At 37.1% G+C, this 26,932-nt stretch overlaps 1 protein-coding gene across 4 annotated transcripts in view; it reads right to left on the reverse strand.

Annotated features, from left to right (window-relative positions):
• Positions 1-2,682: 2,682 nt before the first annotated feature.
• The window catches only part of ST8SIA4 (ST8 alpha-N-acetyl-neuraminide alpha-2,8-sialyltransferase 4), a 58,576-nt gene continuing 34,326 nt past the window's right edge, over positions 2,683-26,932 (reverse strand). For 2 of the 4 annotated variants that reach the window (XM_072922410.1, XM_002186594.7), the window contains one exon: positions 2,683-7,426. In XM_072922410.1, the coding sequence (XP_072778511.1) occupies positions 7,144-7,426 (283 nt within the window). In that variant the 3' untranslated portion in view covers positions 2,683-7,143. Of the gene's footprint in view, positions 7,427-20,257; positions 20,391-21,194; positions 21,319-26,932 lie in introns of those variants that run through there. The other 2 variants (XR_003956914.3, XR_004365769.3) reach the window with 2 other exon arrangements.

Raw genomic sequence — 26,932 nt, forward strand, 5'->3', positions numbered from 1 at the left:
GTAATTTTTCATGAATGCAATTACTATCAATTATATGTGGGGGATGGAGAACTGGCAAAGGGAAAGCCTGCTCTGTTCCCCTGTAGGGCCAACACCTGACTTACAACCTTCGGTTAGGGAGAGCAAGAAAATTGTCCCCAGAGCTCTTTGCATCTGTATGTTGATTTCTTCTACACCATTGGCCCTTCCCCCTCACTCCACCCATTTGCCCTCATCCCATTGGCCCTGGTATTCTGTCCTGCCCCTCAAGATCCCTATATAAACCCCTGCTGCCCCCTGCCTGAGTGGCTCTTTTGTCTCGGCACCCTTTGAGGAAGAAGCTCAATAAAGGCTCTCCTTGGAACCCCACATGCAGACCCCGTCTCTCCTTCTGCGCTGACCAGATCACAGAAGAGCTGAAATCACTGTGTGATTTCACAGTGTGAGCACTGAGGTGCCTGTGCCCCCAGGGTGGCTTTTTCAAAAGGATTCTTTGGGAAGGTCATGGCACTCTGGACAACCACCCGCCATGACAATTATATGATTGTATATTTGCTTTAGTAAGCAACCAAAAGACACCACTTTGCAATAAAAATGGATAGCAATTTAAAATAATATCATAAATATTACAGTGCCATAAGCAGAATTCAGCAAAATTTGCTGAATTTGCTTTTATGCCTGTGTAATGAAAAAGAACACAGTCACAGAATTTTCAAAGACACAAAAGATCCAAGACTGAAACTGCAATTACAGCATAGAAATATCCAACTCATTATCAAAAATGTTGGGGATATTTTCTAGTATCTATAACCAGAATGAAGGTGTGTGTATTTCCTTTTGCAACATGACTCGTAAAGATTTAGAAATATATTATTGTTTTAATTTGTTATTGATAGTGATGGATTTAAAAGGCTTTAAATACACTCCATTTTTTTACCATTTTGTCTAAAAATCTAAAGTGCATACAGAGTTTAAATCTAGGTCTCACTGAGTTAGTTTTGCTCTCCTGTGAATTGCTTCCAACATTTTATAATAGATTCTATTAATGGGGCATTTGGGTCAGGACCTCTCCTGCCTGGCTGACATCCAGAGCCTGGGGTACCCCAGACTAAGGGCAGTGTTTTTTCATTTTCAAGCACACACAGAGGTGAAACTGAGCACACATCCTCATGACACACAAAGGACTGGCGCAGCTGGTCGCTTGCACTGGCACTGCACAGTACCCTGTGGCTCCTGCTTTTCCTCCTGGGCTGGTAGGCAGGAGGTCCCTGGTGCAACACTCTGGGAACACTCTCCAGGTTCACGAGCATCTGCATGTTCATGGAGCTCCTTCTGCCTGCCTGGTGCCCCTGCCCCAGTCCCAGACCCCTCATCACCCCCATGTGTCCTCTACCAGCTGGCTGGTAGAGATCGAAGTTTGCTGGTGATGGCCACATGCACCCTATCTAGACCAGGTTTAGGGAGAACAGAGAAACTTTGTCTTATCAGTTGGCACCACAAAGATAGACTGTGACCTGTGGTTCTACTGCAGCAACCAACGCTGATCCCCTCATTGCCTCACTCATGCAAAGCCTGCCCAGCAGGTGGTTTTGTTAACACCCAGCATTCCCTTCCCCCAGCAGGAGGTTAGTCAACACTACCTGTTAGTGATGACACAATCACAGAATCGTTAAGGTTGAAAAAGACCTCTAAAATCATTGAGTACAACTGTTAACCCAGCATTGCCAAATCCACCACTACAGCACGTCCCTCAGGTCTGACTCCAGCATTTCCCTGGGTAGGTTGTTTAAATGCCTAACTATCCTTTCAGAGATTTTTTTCCTAATATTCAATGCAAACCCCTCTGGCATAAAGCCCTTAATTCCAGTAGTTGTAGAAAGTGACTGAGACCCCCACCATTCACTCTAGCAGCTAACCCCACAGGCTGGGGGCATCCACACCCCTCATCAGCACTCCAGCAGCTGGCACCCAATCCTCTCACAACAGTCCCCCACTGTCTCACACCGAGTCCTTCCAGGATGCACATGCATGGGACAGACAGTGAGATTACACAGACAGGGAGGTAAGGGAAGATTTAATGGACTTAAGATAGACTGCGGCAATCAGCCTCAGGAATCTGCCAGACAAGTATACTAACCCACCATGGTTTTCACAAGCCACCAGCCCCTTTTCTGTCTATTCCTCTCCCTCCCTTGAACATTGCCCCATTTGCAAAGACCCACTAACTCCCCTCCAACATCCTGGTCCACCAGGATTGCATTTTTATCAGCTGCAAAGTACCATTTGCCCACAGTTTATTGACAACTGTTCAGTGTGACTGGTGAGGTTGGCTTTTTCTTCTTGTCTCCATTATGATTTGCCTGTCAGGTTTGGGTCTCCACATACTTTGCTTTCCCCTTCTCCTTAGTGTCCCATTTGATAAAGTCCTTGATCAGAAATTCATACTGGAATAAAAAATCCTACACTTGACCTTTGTCATTTTGTGTGACTCATCGGTTTTGGTTCTCATCTCTGCCTCTATTGTTATTGGTCAGACAGGTTTGTGTCTCTCCGTTCCTGTTTATGGCTTCCTCATTTTCTTAATATCCACTTCTGTGTTGAGAAAGTCCCTGATTAGACACCTTAAAGAAGCAGATTCTTACAATTAGCACAAAATTGATTAAATTACCATAACTGTGTTACAAAGAAATATGGAACAGAATATAGCAGAAAACGTGAAAGGAAATGTTTATTTTTCGGTTATACAAATAAAAAACTATCCCCATAACTGTACTTGAAATAAGACCTACAGTGTCAAATGTGATAATTCTGAGAGAATATGTATCAATACTTTAAACAACAGAAATTGTATGACATACACTCAATAGCAATAGTACTCTCCTTTATCTACATTTACAACAGTTGTGCTTTTCCTTACACAAAGTTAACAGTGCTCTTAAAAATAAATAATGTGCAATTTCAGAGTTCCATCCTGAAATACGCTAATCTAGATCCCCATCTAGATCCTGGACATGTCTCTCCCAGGAAAGTCACTGCAAAGAGTGCTTAGCACTTTGCTAGATCAATCACTAAAAAAGGTACTGAACCTGCACCTGTTTATCTTCAAATTGCAATTAAAGAAAATGTATTGACCTCAAACATGCTGCTTATATTGTCTAACACAAGAATCTACACATCAGACTCAGATTTGAAAGGTTCAGTAGATCTTATATCTGGAGAGTGGCTCAGAACTGTGGAAGAGAACTGTCCCAAAGCTGGAAAGTTAACAATCAAACATTTATCTATTACTTGTATGAAATATGAAGGACTCTCACAGAAACATTAACATGTATGTTAATAAGCAATTTACAATCAATTTATCCAAATGAAATCAAGTTGTTTAATGTAAAGCTGCCATAACCTTTGGAAAAACAGATACATTCTGCTGTCTTGATTTAGATTCCAGTTCTTATTTTTAATGTACATTTAGGAACTACAGCAGGCAATTGATATAGCTGATGAGAGGATAAATTTGAGGAACACTCTGAACACAACTGATTGGCATTTCAGTTGTTCCTCACAGATAACATTATAACGTAAGGGATCTTTCTTTTTATCTTACTACTTTGTGTTAGTTGTTGATAGTATTGGATTATAAAAGTGGTAATTATAATATAAATTGATTATCTGCTCTGTGCTGTTGGCAGTAGATGTGTGAAGACAGATAAACAATGTAAATCATCCAAGGCAGCTATGACGGCTTAAGCTGTTGACTGCTAACCAGTAAAGGACCACAAAATGAAATCTATTCCACCTCAAAGTCTCTAAACAGCAGTTAGGACTTTGCTGCAATGTCCTGGGTCACCTTTAGGGAAAAAGTCACGCAGTGGAAGAAATCTGTTTTTCCATTTAGGTTCTGGGGTGCCTTAACAGAAATGCTCCAAGAGCCCCAGGAAGTATAAGGGAAGGATAAGAAAGGTGTCTGCAATGAGTCCATTGCTACAGCTTCCCAGCTGTAGAACGCAAACAACAAGGAAAGTCCCTGGCATGTCTCACCTCAGGTCGCCTTAGACCAAGCAGTAACTGGTGGTCACAAACCATCTCAAAACAATTTGTAGCACAACAAACCACATACTAAAGAGCCTCCCAGAATCTTTGGACTCCACATGGACACAGGTCTTATACAAGAACAATAGCATAAAATTACCCCTAGTCCTTGTGAAAACCTACACAAAGACTACAACTGTCACTTGCCCCAGAGAATAGTTTGAGACCCACCCCTCACTACATCACACCTCAGCTCAGGATAAAGTGAGGGAGGTGAGAGAAGAGTTGTTGGTGTGGAGTCCCATGGCTCTGGTAAGGAGGCACACGTAGGTGCTGGTTAAGGGGAGAGTGCTGTGAGAAGGATGGGTGTGGATGACAGTGGAGTGCCCTGAGCCTATGGCTCAGTGTCCAAGAGGGCAGTTCTGAATGTAGAAAGCCTGCAGAAGATGAGGTTAAGGCCCAGTTTAGAGGAGGTATGGGAAAACTGTTTCTTTCAAGCAGGTGCTACTGTCATGTCTTGTGCCAAACCAAATCAGAGAAATTTAGTGATAGGGCAAAAATCTGGACTCCATGGCTTTTGTACTAAAGTTAACTTCACTTGCAGAAAATCAAATGTGAAGCATGTAAAACCAAGGCCTTAGACCAAGGTTTAATTTGTCTGCTGCCTTTTAAAGGCAAATTCTCTTACCTATTTACATTATATTCTTTTCATGTATTTGTTTGCAAAAATATTTTTTTTACTGCCAAGGAATACGAGAATCCCCATTGACTTTGCTGTCAGATACATAATCAATTGGCATACTCAAACTTTCCACAGGTGAACAAAATCATCTGTCAGTTCATATTTTAGACTACTTGAGCATGAGGTTTATCAGTGCCCTGACACTAGAGAGAAGAAAAGACACTCCCAGAAGATAAAGCTGAGCAGATGTTTCTCTGAGCTTCTGAGAGACTGGCAATCTGTGGATTCTTTATTTAAACAGCAATTTTGTTAATGTATGTGAAATATGCTTTAGAAGATCAACAGCAGCAAAACCCTAATAGCAGGAACAGGAATATGTTCGCCCTTCATTGAAGAAAAAACCTTGTATTAAAATGAAGGTGTACATAGTAAACAAATAGCACCCTCTGGTTTATCAACATCAATTAAACACATTCTGGTCTGCATGGCTGTTTAGTTCCTCATGATACCTTCGTTTCCTTGAGTTTCATGTTAGGATCACTTATTGCACATTAGCATGTGGTCAAATTAAACTGTCCTAAGTACAAGAGTCTGGTGAATAAGGAAAGATGTTACTGTGTCTTACATATAACAGAACTGACTTCCTACTTCCTGTAATATTTGACTGCAAGGCACTGATTTAGCTACCAAATTTTCACAGTCCCAGATGTCCAATCACGCATGATGAAATACATGAACTTAAGAGAAGAAAATGTTTGTGAGAGTGGTAAAACTTAAGAAATTGCTCAAACTAATTAAAAATTCCGTAGATACATTGAATATCATATCTGGAGACCAGGACCTAATGTAGCTCTGAAAAAATAACAAGAAAATATCCATACATTATACCTGCTCCTTAGCCAAGCATAACAGGAAAGATATGAAACCATTGTGTTCCCTATTTACGTGGTCCTTTAGCACTAAATCATAGGATGAAAAGTTTTGTTTCTTAATGTACCCTGTATTGACACTCAACCCTGTCCTATGCTTGTGTAATTTCTTGTTTTCTTTTTTTTGGAAAGAAGAAAGTGAAAGAACTCTTGTCTTGTGTTGTTTTTGTTTTGTTTTGTTTGTTTGTTTTTTTTTTTTTTTGGCTAAATGAGACTGATGATCAAAAAAACCAACAGTGAAGATAATATGTTATTTCAGTGAGTTACACATCAGAACACCTAGATGATACAAGAGGTATATTAAATAAAGAGATAATTTAACAGCATTAGAAGTTTAAAAGAACTGTATGAGCTACATTTCTTTTTCATTAGTTGGCTAGGTATTTTCTTTCTCTTTAGTTCCACTGTCACCTGAGTTTCTTTAGACTTTTTCTTTCCACCAAGAATAATACTATATACATATATATATGCATACACATATATATATTTGAATGCATGAAGTAATTTATTTACTCCTGCAGATTTTTCTGAAGAATTCTATATGTGAAGTCTGTAAAGTGGATTTGATTTGAGATGCTAAAGAAATATAAATAACAAAGAATATGTTCCTTTAAGCAGCAAAGAAACCTAAATCCACACCATTTCTCCAAGATAAGGTAAAAATGTGTATAAAAGTAATCTTTGGCACTGAAAACAAGGGCACCATCTTGCATGTCTTTGAATCTATACAGAAGAGAAAAACTTGTAAGTCAGATCAAAATGGTATCTGTGTGGTTTCAGGTAATGGGTTCTGACAATAGTTGCTAGAAAAACAATTGGGATGTTAAGATCTGCATGACAGCAGGATGCAAGAAAATAACACTTGATAAAATATCTGATGTTCCACTCCACCCTCCCATGCTTACAAATATTTTTTCCTTAAGACAATTCAGTAAGATAAAAAATTTAATTACTCATAACATCCTTGAAATCTTGTAAGGGCTCCAAAACTTAAAAGCAACAAAATCCAACCAATGACAATAAGAAAAACAGCAACAAAAGCTGAGGTTATAATACAGTATCAGAAAGAGTTCTCTGACTGAAGGCATTTACTGATTTTTTTTGATTTTACAGACTTCACTTTCTCTACTCAAATCCATCATGATAATTTCTGCCAAACCCTCATTAATTTACTCATGTAAATATTCTATCCACTGAGTATTCTTGTGTGGGCTGTCTGACCACAGCTGCAAATTGGCAGGCTCTTTTTCTTCTTTAATTCGTGATGAATGTGTCACTGCATCCTGTAGACACTACTGAGCATACATTCAAGTTTTGTACTTAGTGAAAGTGGCACTTGAACCCTTGAAGTCAAGATAGCTTAGTTATATAGCACTTTACAGTGTAATAGCTGGTTATGTACTTCTGATATAACACCTTCTTCCAATGACGTACTGGGTATTGAAACAAATCCCCACTGTGGTCCCATTGCCATTTCACAACATCTTTATGATGAGGTGCGTATTCTGTATTTATTGTCCTTGTGCTTTATTGCTGTATGCATTTCCCTGTTGTTAATTTAAGTGCTCCTCTATTATGTAACACATACAACGTTTTAAACTCTAATGGCATCCTATGAGGACTGGCGTTAGAAAAGTATCGATACTTGAGATCATCATAATAGTGATACTTGACAGGTTTTCCATGTAAATCCTTTGGGAATGGCCAAAATCCGTACAGGTGAATTTCATCACAAAATCTGGTGGCAAGTGTATACATGAGAAGACCAGTGCTGGGTCGTTTAATGTGGACCTTGTTTGTCAGCCAATAGCTGCAAAGAAAGAAAAAGAGCATTAAGAAATTCATATAACTTCATGTGAATAAATCCTGCAAACTTATTTTACTTACTATGCCTTAATTTTACACTATAAAAGGTGAAAGCCTCCTTTTCTCTAAACTGAGATCATAAGGACACTGTTCTAGTGAACCTTTATTCCTCCTAGAAGAGCTTAAGGAAGATATTAGCACAGAACTGGAAAAAACCTGACCAACTAAGATACTTAGTTCAGGCTTTAATTCCAACACAGCATCATGTCTGCAGAAGCTGGAAGACTGCAGTTAACCTCCTCAGCCAGATCAGGGAAAATCTGACCTGTTGCAGTATCCAGTTCATGTGATCAAGTGAGCCCTATGCTGAATATTTGATTGGTCTGGTGGTTACTTCACAGATTGCTTGCCTAAATAGAAAGCAAATGGAAATTATAAACATAAGTTAAGAATGTAACTTTCAGAAGTCAGTAGAAGAGAAGCTTAATTTTCGTCCTTGTGATTAAACACATAAAACTACCTGTTCTTAAAGGCAGTCTCCAGATAAGCAAAACCTTACACTACTGATTTTTAAGAGGTTTTTTTTACTCAAACATTCACTGGTCTGACTGAGGCTACAGGACAGTTTTCCTAAGCCAGCACCAAGAAGTATGGTTACAGCTTTAAAAGCACTAGAGAATTTTCAACAACACAAATGGAAACTTAACTGGACTCCAACATATAGCTCATATCGGTACCCTCAAAGTCTGTCACCAACATTGTTCTACATCTCTAAGCTTTAAAATCAGAATGCCATTAAAACAGTGCCAGCTATTGCTGGTAAAACACTCCTCCCAGGTCTGATTCAATAGAAAGTACACTAGTACTTGACGAAAATAAAAAAGGTCACTTAGATTCTTAAACCTGGTCATTCTGGTGACTCAGACAAAACCAGCCAGGCACACAGCTATACTGATTGGACTGTGGAAATGTGTGACTGCAAGTAAGGGAAGTATGTATGACTTCGCATTACCACACAAATGTAAAAATATTGTAGTGTGCCACTGTACTCTTAGCTGTAGGCTGTGAATTGCTTCTACCACAGTCTAGGAAGAAGGTCAAGTGAGATAAGCTTCACCAGACCAGAGTTAGCCTTGTTTTAAATGGGGTTTCAATAAGGCTGAAGCTTAAAATTATACATCCAGAGTTCTATAAAGGCATTAATGATGTAGCAGGAGGAATGTCCCACCTCCCAGCATGAGATAGGACAGCAAAACTATGCCTTTAATCAAAGCTTAAAGTATGTTAAAAACACCAGATAACATGCAACAGCAAAATAACCATCCCATTGAAACTGGCCTTTTCTGGTTCATTCTTTGCCAAAACCATAGCTTTGAATCATAGATAGGTATGCATGTGAAAGCTAGTTTGGTATTTTTGGTGGGTTCTTTGGCTTTCTTTGTTCTGATGTTGTTTTTTTTTTCCTTTTTTTTTTTTTTGGTGGGTTTTTATTTTTGTTTGTTTGCATTATACTGAAGTTTATTTTTCGAAAGCTGAAGGACCCTGCAAGCAGAAAACAGATCTGAGCTGAGTAACTGCTTCTCCAAAGCCAGTATTGGGCATGACTCAGAATTTCACTTGGCTATAAAAACAGGATGATAAAAAGCTATTTAAGGAGTGAATGCTATTGGGAATGGGTACATCTACAAATAACACATGCATATATAATTTTTTATTGTCTTTATAAACACCATTTATTAGACATAACATGCTAAGCAGTTTTCACTCTGATAAGCTACAACCCTAAGACAAGATAAACCAAAGGAGAGACTCCATTCTAGAAAATAAATGTTTATTTATGGAAAAGTTGCTGGAGAAAGAAAACTGAGCACTTTTAGCACTTCATATCACAGATACAGCACAACAGTTTAAAAGCTAATTACTTAATTTTTGTAGAAACTGGTAGCTGTCTCTTGAGAAGTTGGTACTTTAATCTCATGCAGTCATCCATCTAACTCGAGTGTTTCTAGCCATACAGCAGTCAAAACTGATGCATCTGGTACTACAGGGTACAACTACTATCACTGCAGCTGAATTTCAACCTTCCAGGAATAGGATGCTCATGGCAGAAAACTGAATTAATAAACAGGTAAATATTTGAAAAGGACACTACATCTTACTAACACACTTCTGATCAGAAATAAGTATGTAATGAAGGAATAAGATGCAATGAAGACCCTCTTAATATAAGAGTATAAAAGTATATATTCTCTTCTGTTTGTCATATTCAGGTATTATACAAACCAGAAGTTTAATTATTTGGTATTTCTTAAAATCAAAAAGATACCCAAACTCTCTCTATAGATATATATTGAAAATATAGTACTTGATGTAATTACTATAAAAATTTTGTAACTTGGGATCAATTATAGTTCAGATAAAAAAATAAAATAAAAGCAACAAATAAAACTCAGTGATCTAGGCTGGGCTGATACTTCTTAAAGATAATTTATCTCTTTGGGAGCAAATTCCTGACTCCCATCGTCTGCTCGAATTAATAAAATTGTCAAGTGGTGACACAAATCTCAAGTAGTCTTTTGTGATTTTTGTTCTGAAACATATGTGTCAACTTTCAGTCGCTCAGGTACCTGTTCTAATCTAAGCTGAGTTAAGGCTGATTAGGGGTGACTGATGTTGTAGATGCTTTAAACAATAAGGGTCTTTGTACCTGTTTTTAGTTTCTGGAGTTTTATTATAGCTTTAGTTAAAAGCATGAAGATACTCTCCCAATATACTTTTTTGGAATACACTCATTTTCTGTTTAACTAAGAATACATCATGAAGAAGCAACTAACTATAGAACCAAATGAGAATATCTCTTGTTTCTCATAACTGGTCTCTAGATTTTCTTGATTTTCTAGCTGCATACAGCATCAATCCTTAACTGACAGGACTGAGTGGATCTCACCATGTTAGAAAACAGTCATCACTATAAAGTCTGTAATTGGCCATGCAGTGCACCACCACTTGTTTTCTTGATGTCTCATGCTAAAACAACTCCTTTGTGGGGCCTGAAGGCTGAATTTACTGAAGATTAGTGAATGTGCCAAAGCATAAGCACTCTTTAGTTCTATAATTTCTGTGACTTGAAGTTGACTAGCTTGAATTTAAAGAGATTTCACTTCAATTTACTTCAAAATTGAAGTAAAGACATTGGTAAGACATCATGAATTTCAATTTATGCTCAAAAGTTAAAAGTAATCTCTAGGGGTAAGTGAAAAACAGCACAAATAGAGAGTATGTTGAATGATCTGCAATGAAAGGTAGGTCAGAACAGTACTTAGGTCCATGTATTTGCATTTTATAAAACTGCTGTTAATAAATCCCATGTTTGCAACAGGTAACTAAAAAGACCCATAATACACTGTAAGAGTAAGTGTCACCCTGCTGACAGCAGGGGACTGCTAAAAATGCCACTTCCATGAAAAGAAGGGGTATTTGAGCAGGTACTGGTTCCCGTAACAATGACCTTGTGCTCCTACTATCTATTTTCACCTCAGCTCCTCATCCCAAATCCAAGCATCTCTGCCTCCAAAACTTCTTACCCACTTCAGACATATTAGGTAGTGAGTCATGGCCACATGTCTGAGAGCACTTTCACACAGTCCAATATGGATCTCTCTTCCAAAGTCCTTTCTTTTTACAGAACATATACATTTAAAATAGATTTCACATAATTTTAAAATTTGAACAATGATGTCTTGCATGTTTCACTGTATTTTGCATTTAAAAAAATTAAAAATCAAAGACATTTTTGGTATTTTTATTAGTACTAGAAAGAAATACTGTCAATAATGCATTTGTGCCAGCATTATTCTAGTACTTTCTGATGCTTTAAACATGCATGTTTTTCCCTTCCTTTTTATTGTTATTACCTTAATGAAACCCACTTCTTATATGCAGTTCCACACCATAAATAAAATACATGTTTTACAAATTCTGTATGTAAAAATGTGTTTTTGTCAAAGATCCTCCTTTGTCTCTAGTAAGATACTACAAAAAGCTATAAAAATTCTCAAAAAAAAAGATTTTTAATTGAGGCATTGGTACAAAACCTAAACTTCTCAGTAATAATGACTTTTAGAAGTATCATAATATTATTTGTACTGGAAGGAATGTCAGCAGACCTCTAACAGATTTCAGTCTAATGTCTTTCTCCAAGAAGGGCTCCTTGGCCATTGCTGGCTGGGCCTGTGCTCCAGCCCAACCACCTCTGTCGCTCACTTCAGAGCTTGCTTCAGTTGGCAAACACTTTTTGTGCTTTAGGGGGCTCAAAGATGCTTGAGTGGGAAACTGTGTCTACATTACAAAAAAACAAAGAAAAAAGTGAAAGTCTGCCCTGGTGAATATGAGATAAATAAACTGCCTTTAAAAATACTAAACCTGTTTCTACCAGATTAAAATATCACCTATAGTAAAATCCACCAGAGTTTCACTTAGATCTAACAAGATATCCTCATATTTATAAAAATGGAATGTTCTACTATCAGCATGACTGCCAGAGGAATGTCAATTGAATAGCATGTCACTACCTTATAATGACTTCTTGCAGCTATTAACAAAAAATAAATAAGAATAAACACATAAAACCATAGACATCTGCTTTAAAAATAGTTACTGTTAAAATTATCTTCTGAGGAAACTCTATTACAATGACTAATACATGCAACAATTGATATCAATCATCATTACATTATATAAATGGAAATACATATGGGGAATTCAAATTACAATTATTTATCCTGCTACTGAGGAATAGATGACTTCTGACTAAATTAAAACATGAGAAATGCTTTCTCATGGCTACCCAAAGAGCGAAGTGTTGTCTCAGACAAATAAAATCAGATATGATGCGTTATATTCAAATACTAGGTAATTTAGTGTACTTAGCATCTTTATTTGCCTTATCTACAAATTCCATAAGATGTCATAGCACAAAGAGATTCAGAATCTGGTTGCATATATTTCAATGGATTTTGAATTCCTTATTCTGGACAGGACTGAATCTGAGGAAACATGTATGTTTAAACTCTGAATAGCTCAAAAGATTATATACCAAGCTCTGTTTCTTGAGATATGCAAGCTGATCTCCAAGCAAATCTACTTAACATACCTGGCTGTCACTGAAATTCTGTTCCTTTTACAGACAGAGAATATTTTTAAAAAGAGCTTTCTGAAAAATCATATATGGTATTTGAGAAGTAAAAATATTAACATTAATAGGAAGATAGGGGAAAAAGGATTTTGAAAGATGACAAAACATCTCAGTGTTACTCAAGAGTGTCTGTGTGAGAAGCTAGAGGATGTATATTGCCTTGATTACACTTCCTCAAAAACAACTTCAGGACAAGACACAGAGTAAAGTAACATATACTATTAGAAGAATAAAGCAACTTCTGTATGAGGAGAGAACAGCTTGAAAAAGACAACTAGAGCGGAAGACAACAAAACACTCCAAAATCATGAAATGGTAAAGGTGGCAAACAGGAATTTAATGATTACTTTAACATAAGCACTGTAACATAAAAACTAATGGACTCAGTAAAGTAATTTATCTGAAATAAACAAATGTAAGTACCTTTTACACAATATAACACTGAACTGGGAATTCAAGGCAATAGGATGTTTTGGATGCCATTGGCCAACTGACTAAAAAACCCACATCTTGTCAATGTTCATAAACCAAGCGGTGCTGATGAAACTCCTTCTCAAAGGTTTGTTAAGCTACTTGTAACGACGTATCAGCTACTGGCGAGGTATATATCACAGGGTAATCTTTCCTCTGTTTCCAACTTTTCTCCTACATTTCTGTGTTGGCACCTGGCACTGGTAAGACTACAGACTAGAAAGGGATCTCTTAAATAGCCACTTTTATGTTCTTGGACCCAACATCTGTTTTCTAAAGGAAATGTTATGGCATATATCTTCCTCAAATTCAAAGAAAAAAAATCCTTTCCTTGTGCTTTCTTGTCTTCAGTGGGATTAATCACACTAGTGCCAGGAACAACTCTTCAATTTACCTTCTCAATTTATGTGAATGTATTAATTAAAAATGCACTATTTTTCTTTTTCTCACTGAGATATGCTTTGTGCAGAATACTGCACAAGTAAACTAAAGTGTGAAAGAATTAAGGTGTGAACAACAACACAGAAAATGTGACAGCCAGCACAAAAGCACTGCTGAGTGCACAAGATCTACTTGAAAGTTTTCAGTGTAAAACATTTTCAAAGAGCATACATAAAAAACCTCTTTCATTAAAAGGAATAATACACTTTATGAAGAGCTGAAACTCCATCAGAGCTCTACCCAAAAAGTCAAGATTCTGTCCTGATCTGATCTGCCTCTTTAGTAGTTAGAAATGTTCTCTGTTTTGAGCTGAATACATCACACTACAGAACAAGGGAAAGCAAAGGCTACGTACTTGTATTTCTATGAAACTTGCAAAGAATACCCATCAATGTATTTTAAAAATTATTTAACCATCAGAAATCCATTTACATGAACAAGAGACCTGAACCTTTGCCCGTAAATATGGTTAGTCTTCTACTGCATAGAGACTGAAACATCTACCTTTGCTTCAGAGTCATGAAAGTCATCAATGACACTCTAGCATAGTACATGCCTCTGCTAAAAAGTGTTGCTCACCCAACTCACACACAAAACCATTTTCAAGAGTGAAACAAAGCTTAATTTTAGAAGAAGTCATCTATAAATAATTTGAGATTACAGTTGCACTAGATGTGCACACAGACACATAGCGAAGATGCAGCAAAACAGACCTAGAGTATATTTTACAGGCTTAGAAAGTCAAAAGGGAAACTTCTGGAGAAAAGGTTTTCCTTTCTGACAGATCAGCTCCTTACTGGAATATAATGGAAAGAGGTATCACTTGCAGTGATGTGTTCCATGGCTATCTTATTTCTGCGACATACTTAGGCAATAACATATGCCTGTTGTGCAGATAATGGAGCAAAATATAGAATTCTATGAATTAGAGAAGCACAGAATTCATTCAGTTAGAAGGGACCTTTAAAGGCCAAATAATCCTCTCCCCTGGTTCTGGGCATGGACATACTTCACTAGACCAGGTTGCTCAAAGCTCCATCCAAACTGGCCTTGAGCAATTCCAGTGATGGAACATCCACAACTTCCCTGAACAACTTGTTCCAGTTTCTTAACACCCTCATTATAAAATTTTTCTGCCTTCTGTCTAATCCAAACCTACCTTTTTTCTGCTCAAAACCACTGTCCTTTGTCCTATCTTGGAGAGATCTCCCTCTCCAGCTTTCTTGTAGGATCTCTTCAAGTACTGGAAGGCCACAATAAGGCATCCCCAGAGTGTTCTCTTCTCCAGGCTCAGCAAGCCCATCTCTCTCTGCCCTTCCTCAGAGGAGGGATGCTCCAGCCCTCTGATCATTTCTGTGCCCCTGCTCTGTACCTGCTGCAGCACGTCCCTGTCTTCTTTCTGCTGAAGACTTCAGAACAAGATGCAAGACTCCAGGTGGGGTCTTAGCAGAGCAAAATTGGGCAGAATGAACTCCCTCGACTTACTGGCCACACTCCTTTTGATGCAACCCAGGATATAATTTTCTTTCTGGGCTGTGAGTATATATTTAAAGCTCATATACATATGAAGACGTGTTAATGTTTCCTTCAGGTTAAGAAATCCTAATCACTCAAAAAACATTTTCTAAAATCAATTTATAGCCATAAACTAGAATTCATGAGTGATAAACGGCAAGATTGCAACAATTTTTTTTTTACTCCACATAAAGACATTATAAATTAATGAACTGCCTCCACAATTATAAAATAAAAATCAATGTGCCTTTGTGTGTAATTTCAAATAAATCTGGTTTTGATGAATACAAACTGAACCTGCATCAAGTAAACTATTTTTTGTTACACATTTGTTGAAAACTGCTAGCACTTCTGTGCTTTTTAAATTCCCTTCACAGTTCTAACAACTATTTATCATATTGTATATTTTATCTTGTTTGATGGAACCATTTAAAAATATGGAAATATTAAGGACTAAGATAAAACCTTAAAAATGTTAGAGAACATTTGAACAGTGTGACTGGTGGATGTTAAAATGGTGATCAAGAAACATGCATGACTTTATGAGGATTTGAAATGTCAAATAGGACATGTTTTTAGATGGTACGTAAACAGTCAAATCCAAGTGAAATGTAATATCTGTAGCAATATACAGTAGCAATGATAAAACACAAAAGAGTATCTGATAAACTAGTAAGAAATAGAACCATCAGGTTGAATATCAAATCTAAGCAGCTATTTGCCAAATTTTATAGTCCTCCTTTCTCCTTTGTTTCATTCTTTCTGCATGAAACCTCATTAGATAAACTATTTACCTATGCCTATAATTATAAAGCACAGCTACCAAAAAAAAAAAACTTGTCTGAAAAAGTTGTGCAGGATTGCCAGTCTAGACAGCATACTGGACCCAATTCGAAGAAAACATTAATAAAAGTTAGTGAAAAGAATGCAACTATATTTTAAATAAATAAGGCTACAAATGGTTTCAGAGGGAATCAGTGGCTTTTTTTCTTCTCGTGTACATTGCAAATATTACTTCTTTTCTTCTCTAGAAAGGGAACTGGTATTAGTTTGGATTAAACAAAAGCAATGAAGCAAAGGGATGATTCATAATCAGATTGAAGATGACACAACAGTATTTTTTTTGTTTTAAAAAACCCAATTTTCAATTTTCTACTCAGTAAAATAAGATTACCTACCACTATTCCACACACACAAACTTATTAAAAGGTGGGAGAAATAAGTTTGAAAGTAGGAAAAAGTGTCAGGTAAAATCCTCCTGTCCTAGATTGCAAGACAAGATGTATTTTATTTGCCATTTCTCGAAGGTATCTTCTGTTAATTGGGCAATTTTCTTTATCTCTTCCAGAAACCAATCCTCCCTCTGGGGAGATATCTGCTGTTCATGGCTTATTGCATGTCACTGCATGACTGATAAAAGTTACAGCATCCTTTTGTCAGATGCTCCATCCAGAGGGACGAGCCAAACATTCCTAACTGGATATAATCTGAGCTTTTGGGACACCAGACTCAGCCTTTCCACTGGATTCCCATAGGAGCAGCTGGGTTTTTTTCCACTGGATCTTCAGAGGAAGAGCTACAAGATCACTGCTGCAACAGAACCACATCGGCCACTCCAGCAGGACTGCAGCCACTCCAATTTAGACTGCTAACCACACCCTAATCAAAAAAGTGACAAGTTTTATTCTGACTTGGTCAGTGGTTTTTCTTTTGTACTATTACATGTATTTTGGGCTTTTTTCCCCCTTTCCTAATAAATTGTATTCCTGACTTAAAGTCTCTCACTGGTTTTGCTTTTAAACCAGAACACTCCCAAATATGTATAGAAAAGCTCCATCATTTCCTAAAAGCAACATGAAAAGGCAGTTACAGGAAAGAGATATTTTCAGGTTTTAGGACATTTATAGCCTAAGCTTATATTTTGACTCATCTTTGTGCTGTGTCTGTTTTAGAAGTAGACTCCTCCACTGAAGAAAAAATTTGGCTGCAAGTGTCAACAACTGCTAAAAAGAATTCCTTTGCTCTCCACTTATTTTCTAGGGTCCTTTTTCACCAAGGGGTGGCACATGGCTGCTGTTCCCTACTATGGAAAATTTTATGGACCTAGAGGTTGATCCAGACCAGCCACGATGGCTGGTAGATTTCCTTGGCAGGGATTTTGTCTGTGGCATCAGGAAGGTTGTTATCAGTAGCCATCCTCAAGCTGAGTGACAGTAACACAAGCCAACTCTGTGACCTCTTCTATTTCTGGAGCTAAACTGAGAAATCTGAACCCAAGAGTATAACTCACCTGACCCACAGAGCAGAGATCAGGTAGGATGATAAACAGCCTATTTTCTATCAGCCATATTCCCTTCCTAAAAGTGCCCTTATTATCTCAGAGTAGCTATTCAAGCCTCAAAAAGACTATTGAAGCAGTCTCTTGACAGGAAACCTTGATAATGGCTTGAGTCAGCAAAGGTATCACAGCCAAGAAATGAATTTGACCCAAGTTCTGCACAGTAACTTGGTTATACAGAACCAATGCCATTGGGTATGTAAAACCAATTGTTCACACTGATCTTGAACTAACATGTTTTGTCAAAATGTGTCCTGGCGTTCTGACTTTTTCTGGGAATTGTTGAGGGGATAACAAAAATTACATTATATTCCACTAAAATTTACCACCACCAAAAATGCCAAAGACAGACAAATAGAATGAAAGAGGAATTTGGTTTGTAAAAAGAGTGCAACTGATGGGATAAAATTCTTCAACTGTATTAGTGAAAGCCTGTCTGGGAAAGCCATGTCAAATTAAGAACATGGAAAAATATTCAGTTGGAGCAAAGATATAACAAATTCAGTTCAAGGATAGTAGACTAAAAAAGAACTATGTAACCTCAGTGCACAGCTGTAACAGTTATTTGTACCAGAATGACTGGGGACATTGCTAAATGCTTTGAAACACACAGCTAACTTTGGATTAAATTAATAAAATATGGATTTCAAAAATGTACATTAAGTTTTAATATTTTATGACATAAAATTCATAATATAAATATTAATTCTTCACATTTTATGAAGGCATTACAACAGCTTATAATTTATTAGCATTTTTCTTATGGAAATTTGAACAGAATATTACTGGAGGGCTGTAATTAAAATTAGTAACTTGCCCTAATTCTAGCTTTCACCATTAGATCTAGTCTTTCCTACTGAGTGAATATCTGTTCTTATGGTAATGGCAAATGAATATATTTCTGTTACAGAAAAAAGTCCTAACTATTTTTCTCTCTTTTCAAAACAAGGCAAATACAGTCATGTTCAGAAGCAAAATCTAATAAGAATAAGAATAAATGCAGGGTCCGCTATGCATAGTAGGGAATCAGGAAAATAATAATGGAAGGGTCCACTCAAATGGTTAAATTCTGCCTTTGATCACTTCAGAATAATTCACCTGTTGCCTAGAACATCCATTCCACAGGTCTGTATTCTTGAAAGACCATTTTCTAAAAAAAATCATCACTTACATCACCTGTTAAATCTACCCTAAAAAAAGAAAAAGCTTGGTAGGAAAGGTTGTGTTGAATTTCCATTCTGGGCCCAGTCCTAACAAAACAGTTATAAATGTAGGCAAAAGGAAACAACTCAATTTTAAGTAGGGCTACAAAAGAAAGATGATCCGAGGATCATAGTTATTTCCCAGGAAATAGTTATCACTTTATGGGTTAAATCCTTTCAACAAAATCTGAGCTGTCTTACAGCTACTTACAATGCTAGCTTTGTATATTGTCAGTGGCTTTACTAAGTTACCATCAACCATGCAACCAACAGTCATTTGAAGTGAGATCTTCAGTCTGAATTCAAGCTACTCAACTTTAAGTCATCAATGCTATAGGAATAGAGTGTGATTACACATTGGCACATTTCCCAGATATTTTGTGCCCAGAACTTGCTTTGCATATTACGAACAAGTGTCTGGGTTTGGAAAGACAGGTGTCTGCTAAGGAAGGCAGGAGCCTCCCCGAGATGGAAAAATGTAGACCCCTTCCCTCCAAATTGTTATAAATTTGAAATTAAGGGGGGCTCTCAGGCAAAAATATTGGACCACAAATAACAGTTCATTATTAGGAAAGAAAATAAAAAGATAAAATAAACAATGCAGTGAACCAAAACAACACTGGCAGGCCAGAATACAACCTGACACCCTGCTGGCCAGGGTGTTGATAGCAATCCAATTGAAATTGTGGCTGCAGTCCTCCTGGAGTGACAGGTGTGGTTCTGTTGGATTAGTGATTCTGTAGAAAAAGGGTGCCTCTTCAGAGGCAGTGGAAGAGGCAGCTGTTCCTCTGGGAAAATCCAATGCAGAAAAAGCTGTGCTGGTGGGTCAGAATCTCAAGAGTATATATGCAGTTAGGAATGCCTGGCGTCTCCATCTGGGCAGAGCATCTCACAATGGGATGTTACAGTTCTTATTTACCAGTCATGCAGTGACAGTCAATGGTCTACATTATCAGCAGATGTCTCCCTGAGGAAGGGAGGATTGATTGTGGAAGAGCTAAGGAACAACTTCCCACTTAACACAAGACAACTGCCATACAGATGGCATATGGAATACATCTTGTATTTTTCAATCTGAGACAATAAGTTTATAGAATTTGAAAATAAAACCAGAAAGACAGATTTCCTCTTCTCTTTCACCTCTACTTCAGAGAATGATCATCATACCAAAATACCAATGATGTCTTAGCAATCTCATGAGTTAACAAAAAGAGGTCTGAGGCATAATTTTGTGTTCTTCACCAGTCTTTATGTATTATAAGCCTACTGTTCTTTTAACAGATTCATTTGAAAAGATATTTGCTACTAACATCTTCAGAGAGCTGACATTAACTCATGTATGAACCACATTTTCCTCTATCAATATCCTCTCAAACCTGTTCTCTCCTGAATTCATCCAGTTCATTTTCTAATAGACTCCAGAGCCAGCAAGCATCATCCCTCTGGATCTGCTCCCACTGTGCAACATGCCTAGGGGAAACACACAAACTCCTCTTTGGAAACTAACCCCTTGCAGAAGTCCCAATTGCCACCAGTGATCTATGGGTCAAGCCTATCTTCTGTTTCCAGCGCCAGCATGCAGCAATACTCCAGCAGCAGGCTGAGCTGTCCTATCTGCTTGGCACTCATTTTCGACAGCACAGCTCACAGCTGTGCTCCCAGGGTTTCACATACCCAACACAGCTTCCAGTGGATGCCTTTTAGAGAGGAGAACACACTGCAGCATGGTGGGAGGGCTTCTCTCCTTGACATTGTCTTTATCAGACCTCAGGATTTCTCTTTAGTGATTTTTAAATGACTGCTAGCTCTGCAAAGGAAGATAACATTGAGATTATTTTCTGAAACCTTCTAGCCATTGAGAGCTATGTAAACCACCTTTTTCCTATGGTGTTTCAATGCTCTGTCCATTATAGACAAAAAGGTGAAAAAGGCAAGGCCTCGCCTGTAAAGTTCATGCCACACATGTATCTTTCTACAGCCTTGTTAGCCCATCTGTATGTTGTATTTCATCTCAGGCTAAATAATTTGATACAAGCATATGCTGTGTTGGTTTCAGCGTGACTGTGAACGACCCATTTACTTCCCCTCTGCCAATTCTGCTAGTGGGTGTGCCCACACTTACACTAAAATGGAAAGAAAAAAAAGGAAACAAAAACCCCAACTTGTGAGCCTCCAAAATCTTCTGAAACCAGGGGCTGCACTTGTTTTCGGTATGGCCCTATCTCAGATTCTTTTTACAGCTCTTCATTGCAAAAGAAAATGATTTCTCATTTTCTTTGCAATGTCCCCTGTATCCTGGAGGTAGACAATAAAGTACAAATAAATGTGAAATGAAAAAGCAAGTTCTAGCAAAAAATTCTGCTAAGTCCATTTTCTTTGACTACTTGACTAAAGATATGATACAAAAATGCAAATTATGACACTTGCTTCCACTAAATATAGATTTGAAAACATCAATATGCTGTTTCTGCAGTGCTCATGAAGTATTGGAACTATAATATTTCTATACAGAAATATTGCTTTACAAAGTTAGAAATAAAAGTAATTTTCTTTTACCCACTATAGAAGTAACTTTTATTTTCCTAATTTTTCCTATGGCCTATTAATTTACCTGTTGAAGACAGAAGGACAGAGCTCAGAAAAGTACTTCAATACAGCAGTGTTATAGTATTGAATTCCTAATGTAAATCCAAACAGCGCTAACCTCCCACACAGGCACAGATAGGTCCTCATGCCTACAAATGAGGATAAGGATAAAAATAACCATAACACCTCAGAACAAGATTCACAGAAGCAACTTCTGCTGAAGGAGACACACAAGACACAATGGAGACGGACAGAGACTTCTGTCTAGAATGGGAAGGAAATGAGTATACTGGTGAGAGACTTCAAATCTCATTCCATCCAAAACACATGCACTACTAGCATCTACCTCAACTATGGTGTGCCTTCCAACAGCAAAGGAGCACAATCCAGATTTATCACCTAATGAATCAGTTATTTTCTTTGAAAACATGTTCTGTTCTTAAAACACCAAACCAGGCATGTCAGCACTGACCTAACCCACACAAGGGTCTGAAATAGAGCAATGCTCACACTTTTTCTCACGTTCTAATTCTTTGATGTAAACTGAAACAGGTTAACAGGCTTCCCTTAGCCTCTGAAAAGCCTATACATGACTTGTGCATCTAATAAACAAATTCCTTCCCTCACATGGGGGCCTGACAGTGCCCAGATGCTCTCGCTCCCCTCTCCACTCCTCAGTGGGGTGGGAAGAGAACAGGAAGAGCCAAACTGAGTAATGTCAGGAATCAAGATAAAGTCAGCTTACTGGGTGAATGAAAGAACTGCCTCCCACCTTCTTCTTCTGCTACCACAGTTGTATTGCTTGCTGAGCATGATGCTGGATTGCATGGCATTTCCTTTGGTAATAGGGAAGTTTTGAGGCTTTGCAAGTTCCATTCAGGTGCAGCCAAAACATTGGTGTGTTACTAACTATGTTTTACTCACAAATAGAACACATAGCACCTACATTTTGGTACAAATGTTTGGGAAGAAAGTAATAGCCATTAGTCTTAGTATTTGGTAACTCCAGACAAAAACATCCCCACATATTTCTCAGTGCTTCTGATCTGAAACACTTAGACCTCATCCTGTATACCATCAAGAATTCAGAGATTCAAACTAATCCATTTTAACATTCTTGAAGGAACTCGAGCATTAAAAAGCAAGGCTACAGATGACACTAAGCCAAACTGCTCCTTCCTGTACTGGCACCACCGTTTATGTTCGTGCCAGTGTATGATTTCACTGAAGCACTATTCATGTTAAGAGCCCAATGACTTGAATTGACAAAAGCAAAAGGCCACACCATCACCTCAGTAGTTAACTAAGCATTTGAAGAAATCTGTTACTGGCTAGATGCTTAATACAACCGCACCTCATCATAGAATATCAGTAAGATTAAAACTAAATTCACGTATCTTTAAAAACTCTTGGAAGGCATTACAATCAAAATAGAAAGAAGCAGAATTTTTATTATTGTCTTATCTTGGAAACACCACTTCAAAAAAAAGGAAGGAAACCTAAGAATTTTCTCATGCATGCATATTCTAGCCAGAATCAACAGATAATTAATCTCATGTGTCAAAGAAAATCCCAAGAGAAGCTATTCTCAATTCTATTAATACTATATGGCCAACATCACTCTCTGTGGATTCCAGTCCTGCTACTGGTTCATCAAAAATAGACTACAAAAAAAATGTTTCTAGTGTGCTTCTCCATTGCACAGCTACAGGGTTTTTTTTACAGGAGTATGAAATGATCAAATGGGAGTTATAACACATTTTTATGGTTTTGAGAAACACACTATGCATGAATAAACAATGTACTACTCCCTGCTTAGCTCCTAGGAGTCATTAGCATTAATTAGAGTGCTATTGCTCAACCTAAACAACAAAACTTGGAAATGGAAAATTTAATTCCTATTCTTTCTTATGACTAATTCTGTTGCTCTCCACTAGTTGAAACCTGAAATTCAATCTGCGAAGAGTAAGTTTTATTAGTGTTAGGCATATAAACATTGCTGATAAGGAACAAAGCAGTTGCCTCAGTAACAGATGAAACTGTTCTCCAAAACAAAAACTTACAGAACTGTATTGTCAAAAGGTAAATAAGAATTTAAAAAAATTTATAGAAATATCCCTATTATCATGATAAACTTATCTTGGTTTACCTGGCAGAATGGACTAGGGAGTGAAAAATAGAAGAAAGAAGTTTAATGCACTGTCAGTTATACTTCATCTCCTCTACTTCAACTGTGCCCTACCCCCAATGAAAACTCTTAAAAAGTAAGATATCTCTTGACAGACCTTGCTAAATCTTTCAATAATGTGATAAAATAGGAGAACTTGTGCAAAGGAAATAAAAGTTCATCCTGTGAAACTTTAAACCAGATCAGGGCATATCTGTAAGAGATGCAGGGGTGTTGCTACTCTGGAAAGCAGCTGCTAGACTGAAAATTCAACCCTGGAATGTCGCCACTTCAAGAACAGGAACATCACTTCCTGTTCCCTGAACAGGACAGGATATTGGGATTAGACGTACAACTTTACACAATAGATTAGATTCTTAAAATCCAAACTAAGTGGTTTCCCATTAGTTTGTATAACTTTAACAAAGCCAGTTCCAAGATACCTTAGACTAGGGCACAAGGGTACTTTAATGCAGAACTCTTATTTTTAACATCCACATATATAAAAACCAGAATTGTACTCCACTGAAAAGTAGCTAGTGTGGTTTTTTTTCCCCCGGTATTTTGAATATCTATATACATGATGCAAAGGCACAGTCATTTTATTTTTAGAATTCTGGTTTTGATGTAATGGTGACTTTTTTTTCTCAGATGATTTATTCATCCACGTATTCCAAAACATCTTTTCTTAATAAATATATTTTAGCAGTTAACTAAAAAGGGAAGTCTGTTAGCAGGAAGAAAATAAGCAGAAGTGTTGGCCATATAGATTACTCACAGTAGTAGTTTCTTGGTACAGAGCTGCTAAAAAACTACTTGATTTTGGCATGTTTCAGTTTCTGAAAGTATTTTCTCTGTAATTCCCAGAGTAGAGAACTCTGAAGATGTGGTAAAGTTATGCAAAGGGTCACTACATCCAAAGAATAGCTGTTTGCTTTGACTAATAAAGAAAAAGAGACCCTGCATTGAGAAGTAACAATAAATAGCTACAGCATACTTCTTACATAGACAAAATGCAGAGATTTCAGTGGGAGCTCTGCCATGTTTAATGCAGGATAATAGTGCTCTGTCACAGGCAGGATCACAGAGGAAATAAACAGAGCACAGGCAAATCCCACAGGATGTCCACACAACTGTTCCATACACAGAAGATGGGAAGGAATCTAATGTGACTAATAGTTCAAAATATCCAGTTTCGTACTGGCTCCAGTTGGAAGAGCAGCCAAGAAAACATTCTTACACATCAAGATGAGCGTGAGAACTTTGCTTTTTAGATTTAGGAGAGGAAATACAAGAAAAAACTTCACAGAAAACTAGTGTATTTTGAATCTGAATTGCTTGTCAGGGCAAAGGGGTCGTGGTGTTCGGCCCCTTCAACAAAGGTCTTCAAATACTCACCAGCAGAAGCACAAAAAAAAAAAAAAAAAAAGAGCTGTGCAAGGCTGTGGGAGTAAACTGACCTCTGCTTAATATACCAACTACATGTTTAGTCTCAGAATCCTCTCTAATTCCTCCATGGATCCATGAGGTGGGATCCACAGCAGATTGTCCTGCTCATCCTACTTTTGAGTTTGGTTGTCTGCCACCAGTAGAAGTATGATCTGGACTCTAACCCCAGCAGGCTCAGTTCCTGTTTGCCTACTGTTTAATCCATATCCAATGACAGCTCTGCTGCTGAGACAAGCCTCTATACAGACACTTTCCACACCTCAGAGAGTACAATTTCATTTGGAAAGTATTACTACAAATAATCCTAATTAAATAGTTCAGCATTAAATCTCAGCCTTCTTAATAAAGTTTCTGAAATTAGTAATTGAAGCCAATAAAAAGAAATTATGAGATTTGTTCAATAGAATTACTTTACAATTAAACTTCTTGGCAGTGACATTAGAGAACAAGTAGATGTTTTGAATCAGTTAAGATGTTAATTTAAAGATCTTAGCTCCATCTTGAACTCTGTCATATACTGATTGCCTCATTTATTTTGTCAATATGTGCACAGTGACATTAAAAGTTCCATATATTACTAGCTGTTAGAGACACTTTGGGAAAAAAATAATGCAATGTCTCCAAAATTGCTCTCAAAATCTAATATTCAAAACTTACTGATCAAGAAGTGAAAAAGCAAAATAGAAAAAAATGATCACAGATAACCACTTGAACTAAATCTACTGAAGAAAAAAAATCTGAATACAATGACCATTTATGATACTACTCATTTAAAAAGTAGTTAGCATGCTGGACTTTGTACATATATAATCTGGTTTTAAAACCTAAAATCCTTCTGAGATTCTAAAGGAGCATCCACCACTCACAGCAACTTTATAAAGCATGAAATCAGCAAAACAGTAGTTTCTTTTTCCAAGACCACATTACCTTCTTTTTAACCCAAAAAGTGCATAATGGACACAAAAAAAAGTTTTTAAAATTATCCTAGAATGAAGTCAACTGATCAACAGAGACTATGCCAGCAACTCTGGAATACTACGAAGCTCATAAAGTTTCTTTCATTAGAAGAGAAAGAAGAACAAGAGTAAGAATTTCAGTGCAGTGCTGTGATTGTAGCCAAACTGATCAGTTACTAGATAAGACTCTGATATAATTTTACACTGCATTATAAATTAAGAATTTAACCTCATTAGATCAGAAGTCTAAGAAAATTTAAGTTCTGCCCTTAGAAAGTGCCTAACACTCTATGCTTTAAAGGTTAATGAAGGAAAAATTTGACATTTTGATGCATATTAAAACGCATACGGACAATACTTTTCAAACCTTGAGCCTGCACCCTTCAGCATAAGATCTTCTCTATTTGTATCTAACATGTGAGTTTGGAATCATGAACCTTATTGATAATTATATATGAAACTATTTTGCCCAAAATTCACCATATCTTCATATTTTAATAAAATTTTAGGTTCATTAAATCAAAGAGCTCTCGACATCAATTTAAATTTACTGTGGAGCTTAAACCACAGATTCAACAATTGTACAAATCTATGCAGTCATATCAGATGACACTGCTAGGTATAATCTAAAATACACTTGATCCAAATTTTCAACAATTCAAATGGCAGAGCTTTTACTGCCTCATTCAGAGAGACAATGTATGTACTAATACATTTTTTAAGACAAATCCCCCTAAAGGACCTTCAAATTGGCCAATTAAAGACTGCACATTCCGAATTACCATTCACATTTGATAATTTTACCCAGATTTAGAAGATGGAAATTAAAACTGTTGTTTGTGAACTGGAAGCAATTTCAGACAGGTTTATAAACACATACAAACAACCATAACTATGTATGACAGACATTCTGAATACTTGAAAACTCAATACACTCATGGCCCATAAATTGCTAAAGTCTAAATGTTTAACAAAACGGAGTTACTCAAGTAATAAAGGTTTTAAAGGCTAATCTATGACACATAGCAAAATATCCTAGAGAATAATTTATGCCTAAAATTTATTCTCATACTACACTGGGGTAATGGTTCAAACATCCCTTTTAAACTCATCTCTGCAGCTGTAACAATAAGAACAGCTACATAATCAGTAACTGTTGTACAAACCAATAGCAATACTTTAAGGCACCTT

This window comes from Taeniopygia guttata, chromosome Z (assembly GCF_048771995.1).
Source record: "Taeniopygia guttata chromosome Z, bTaeGut7.mat, whole genome shotgun sequence".
Taxonomy (NCBI): Eukaryota; Metazoa; Chordata; class Aves; order Passeriformes; family Estrildidae; genus Taeniopygia; species Taeniopygia guttata.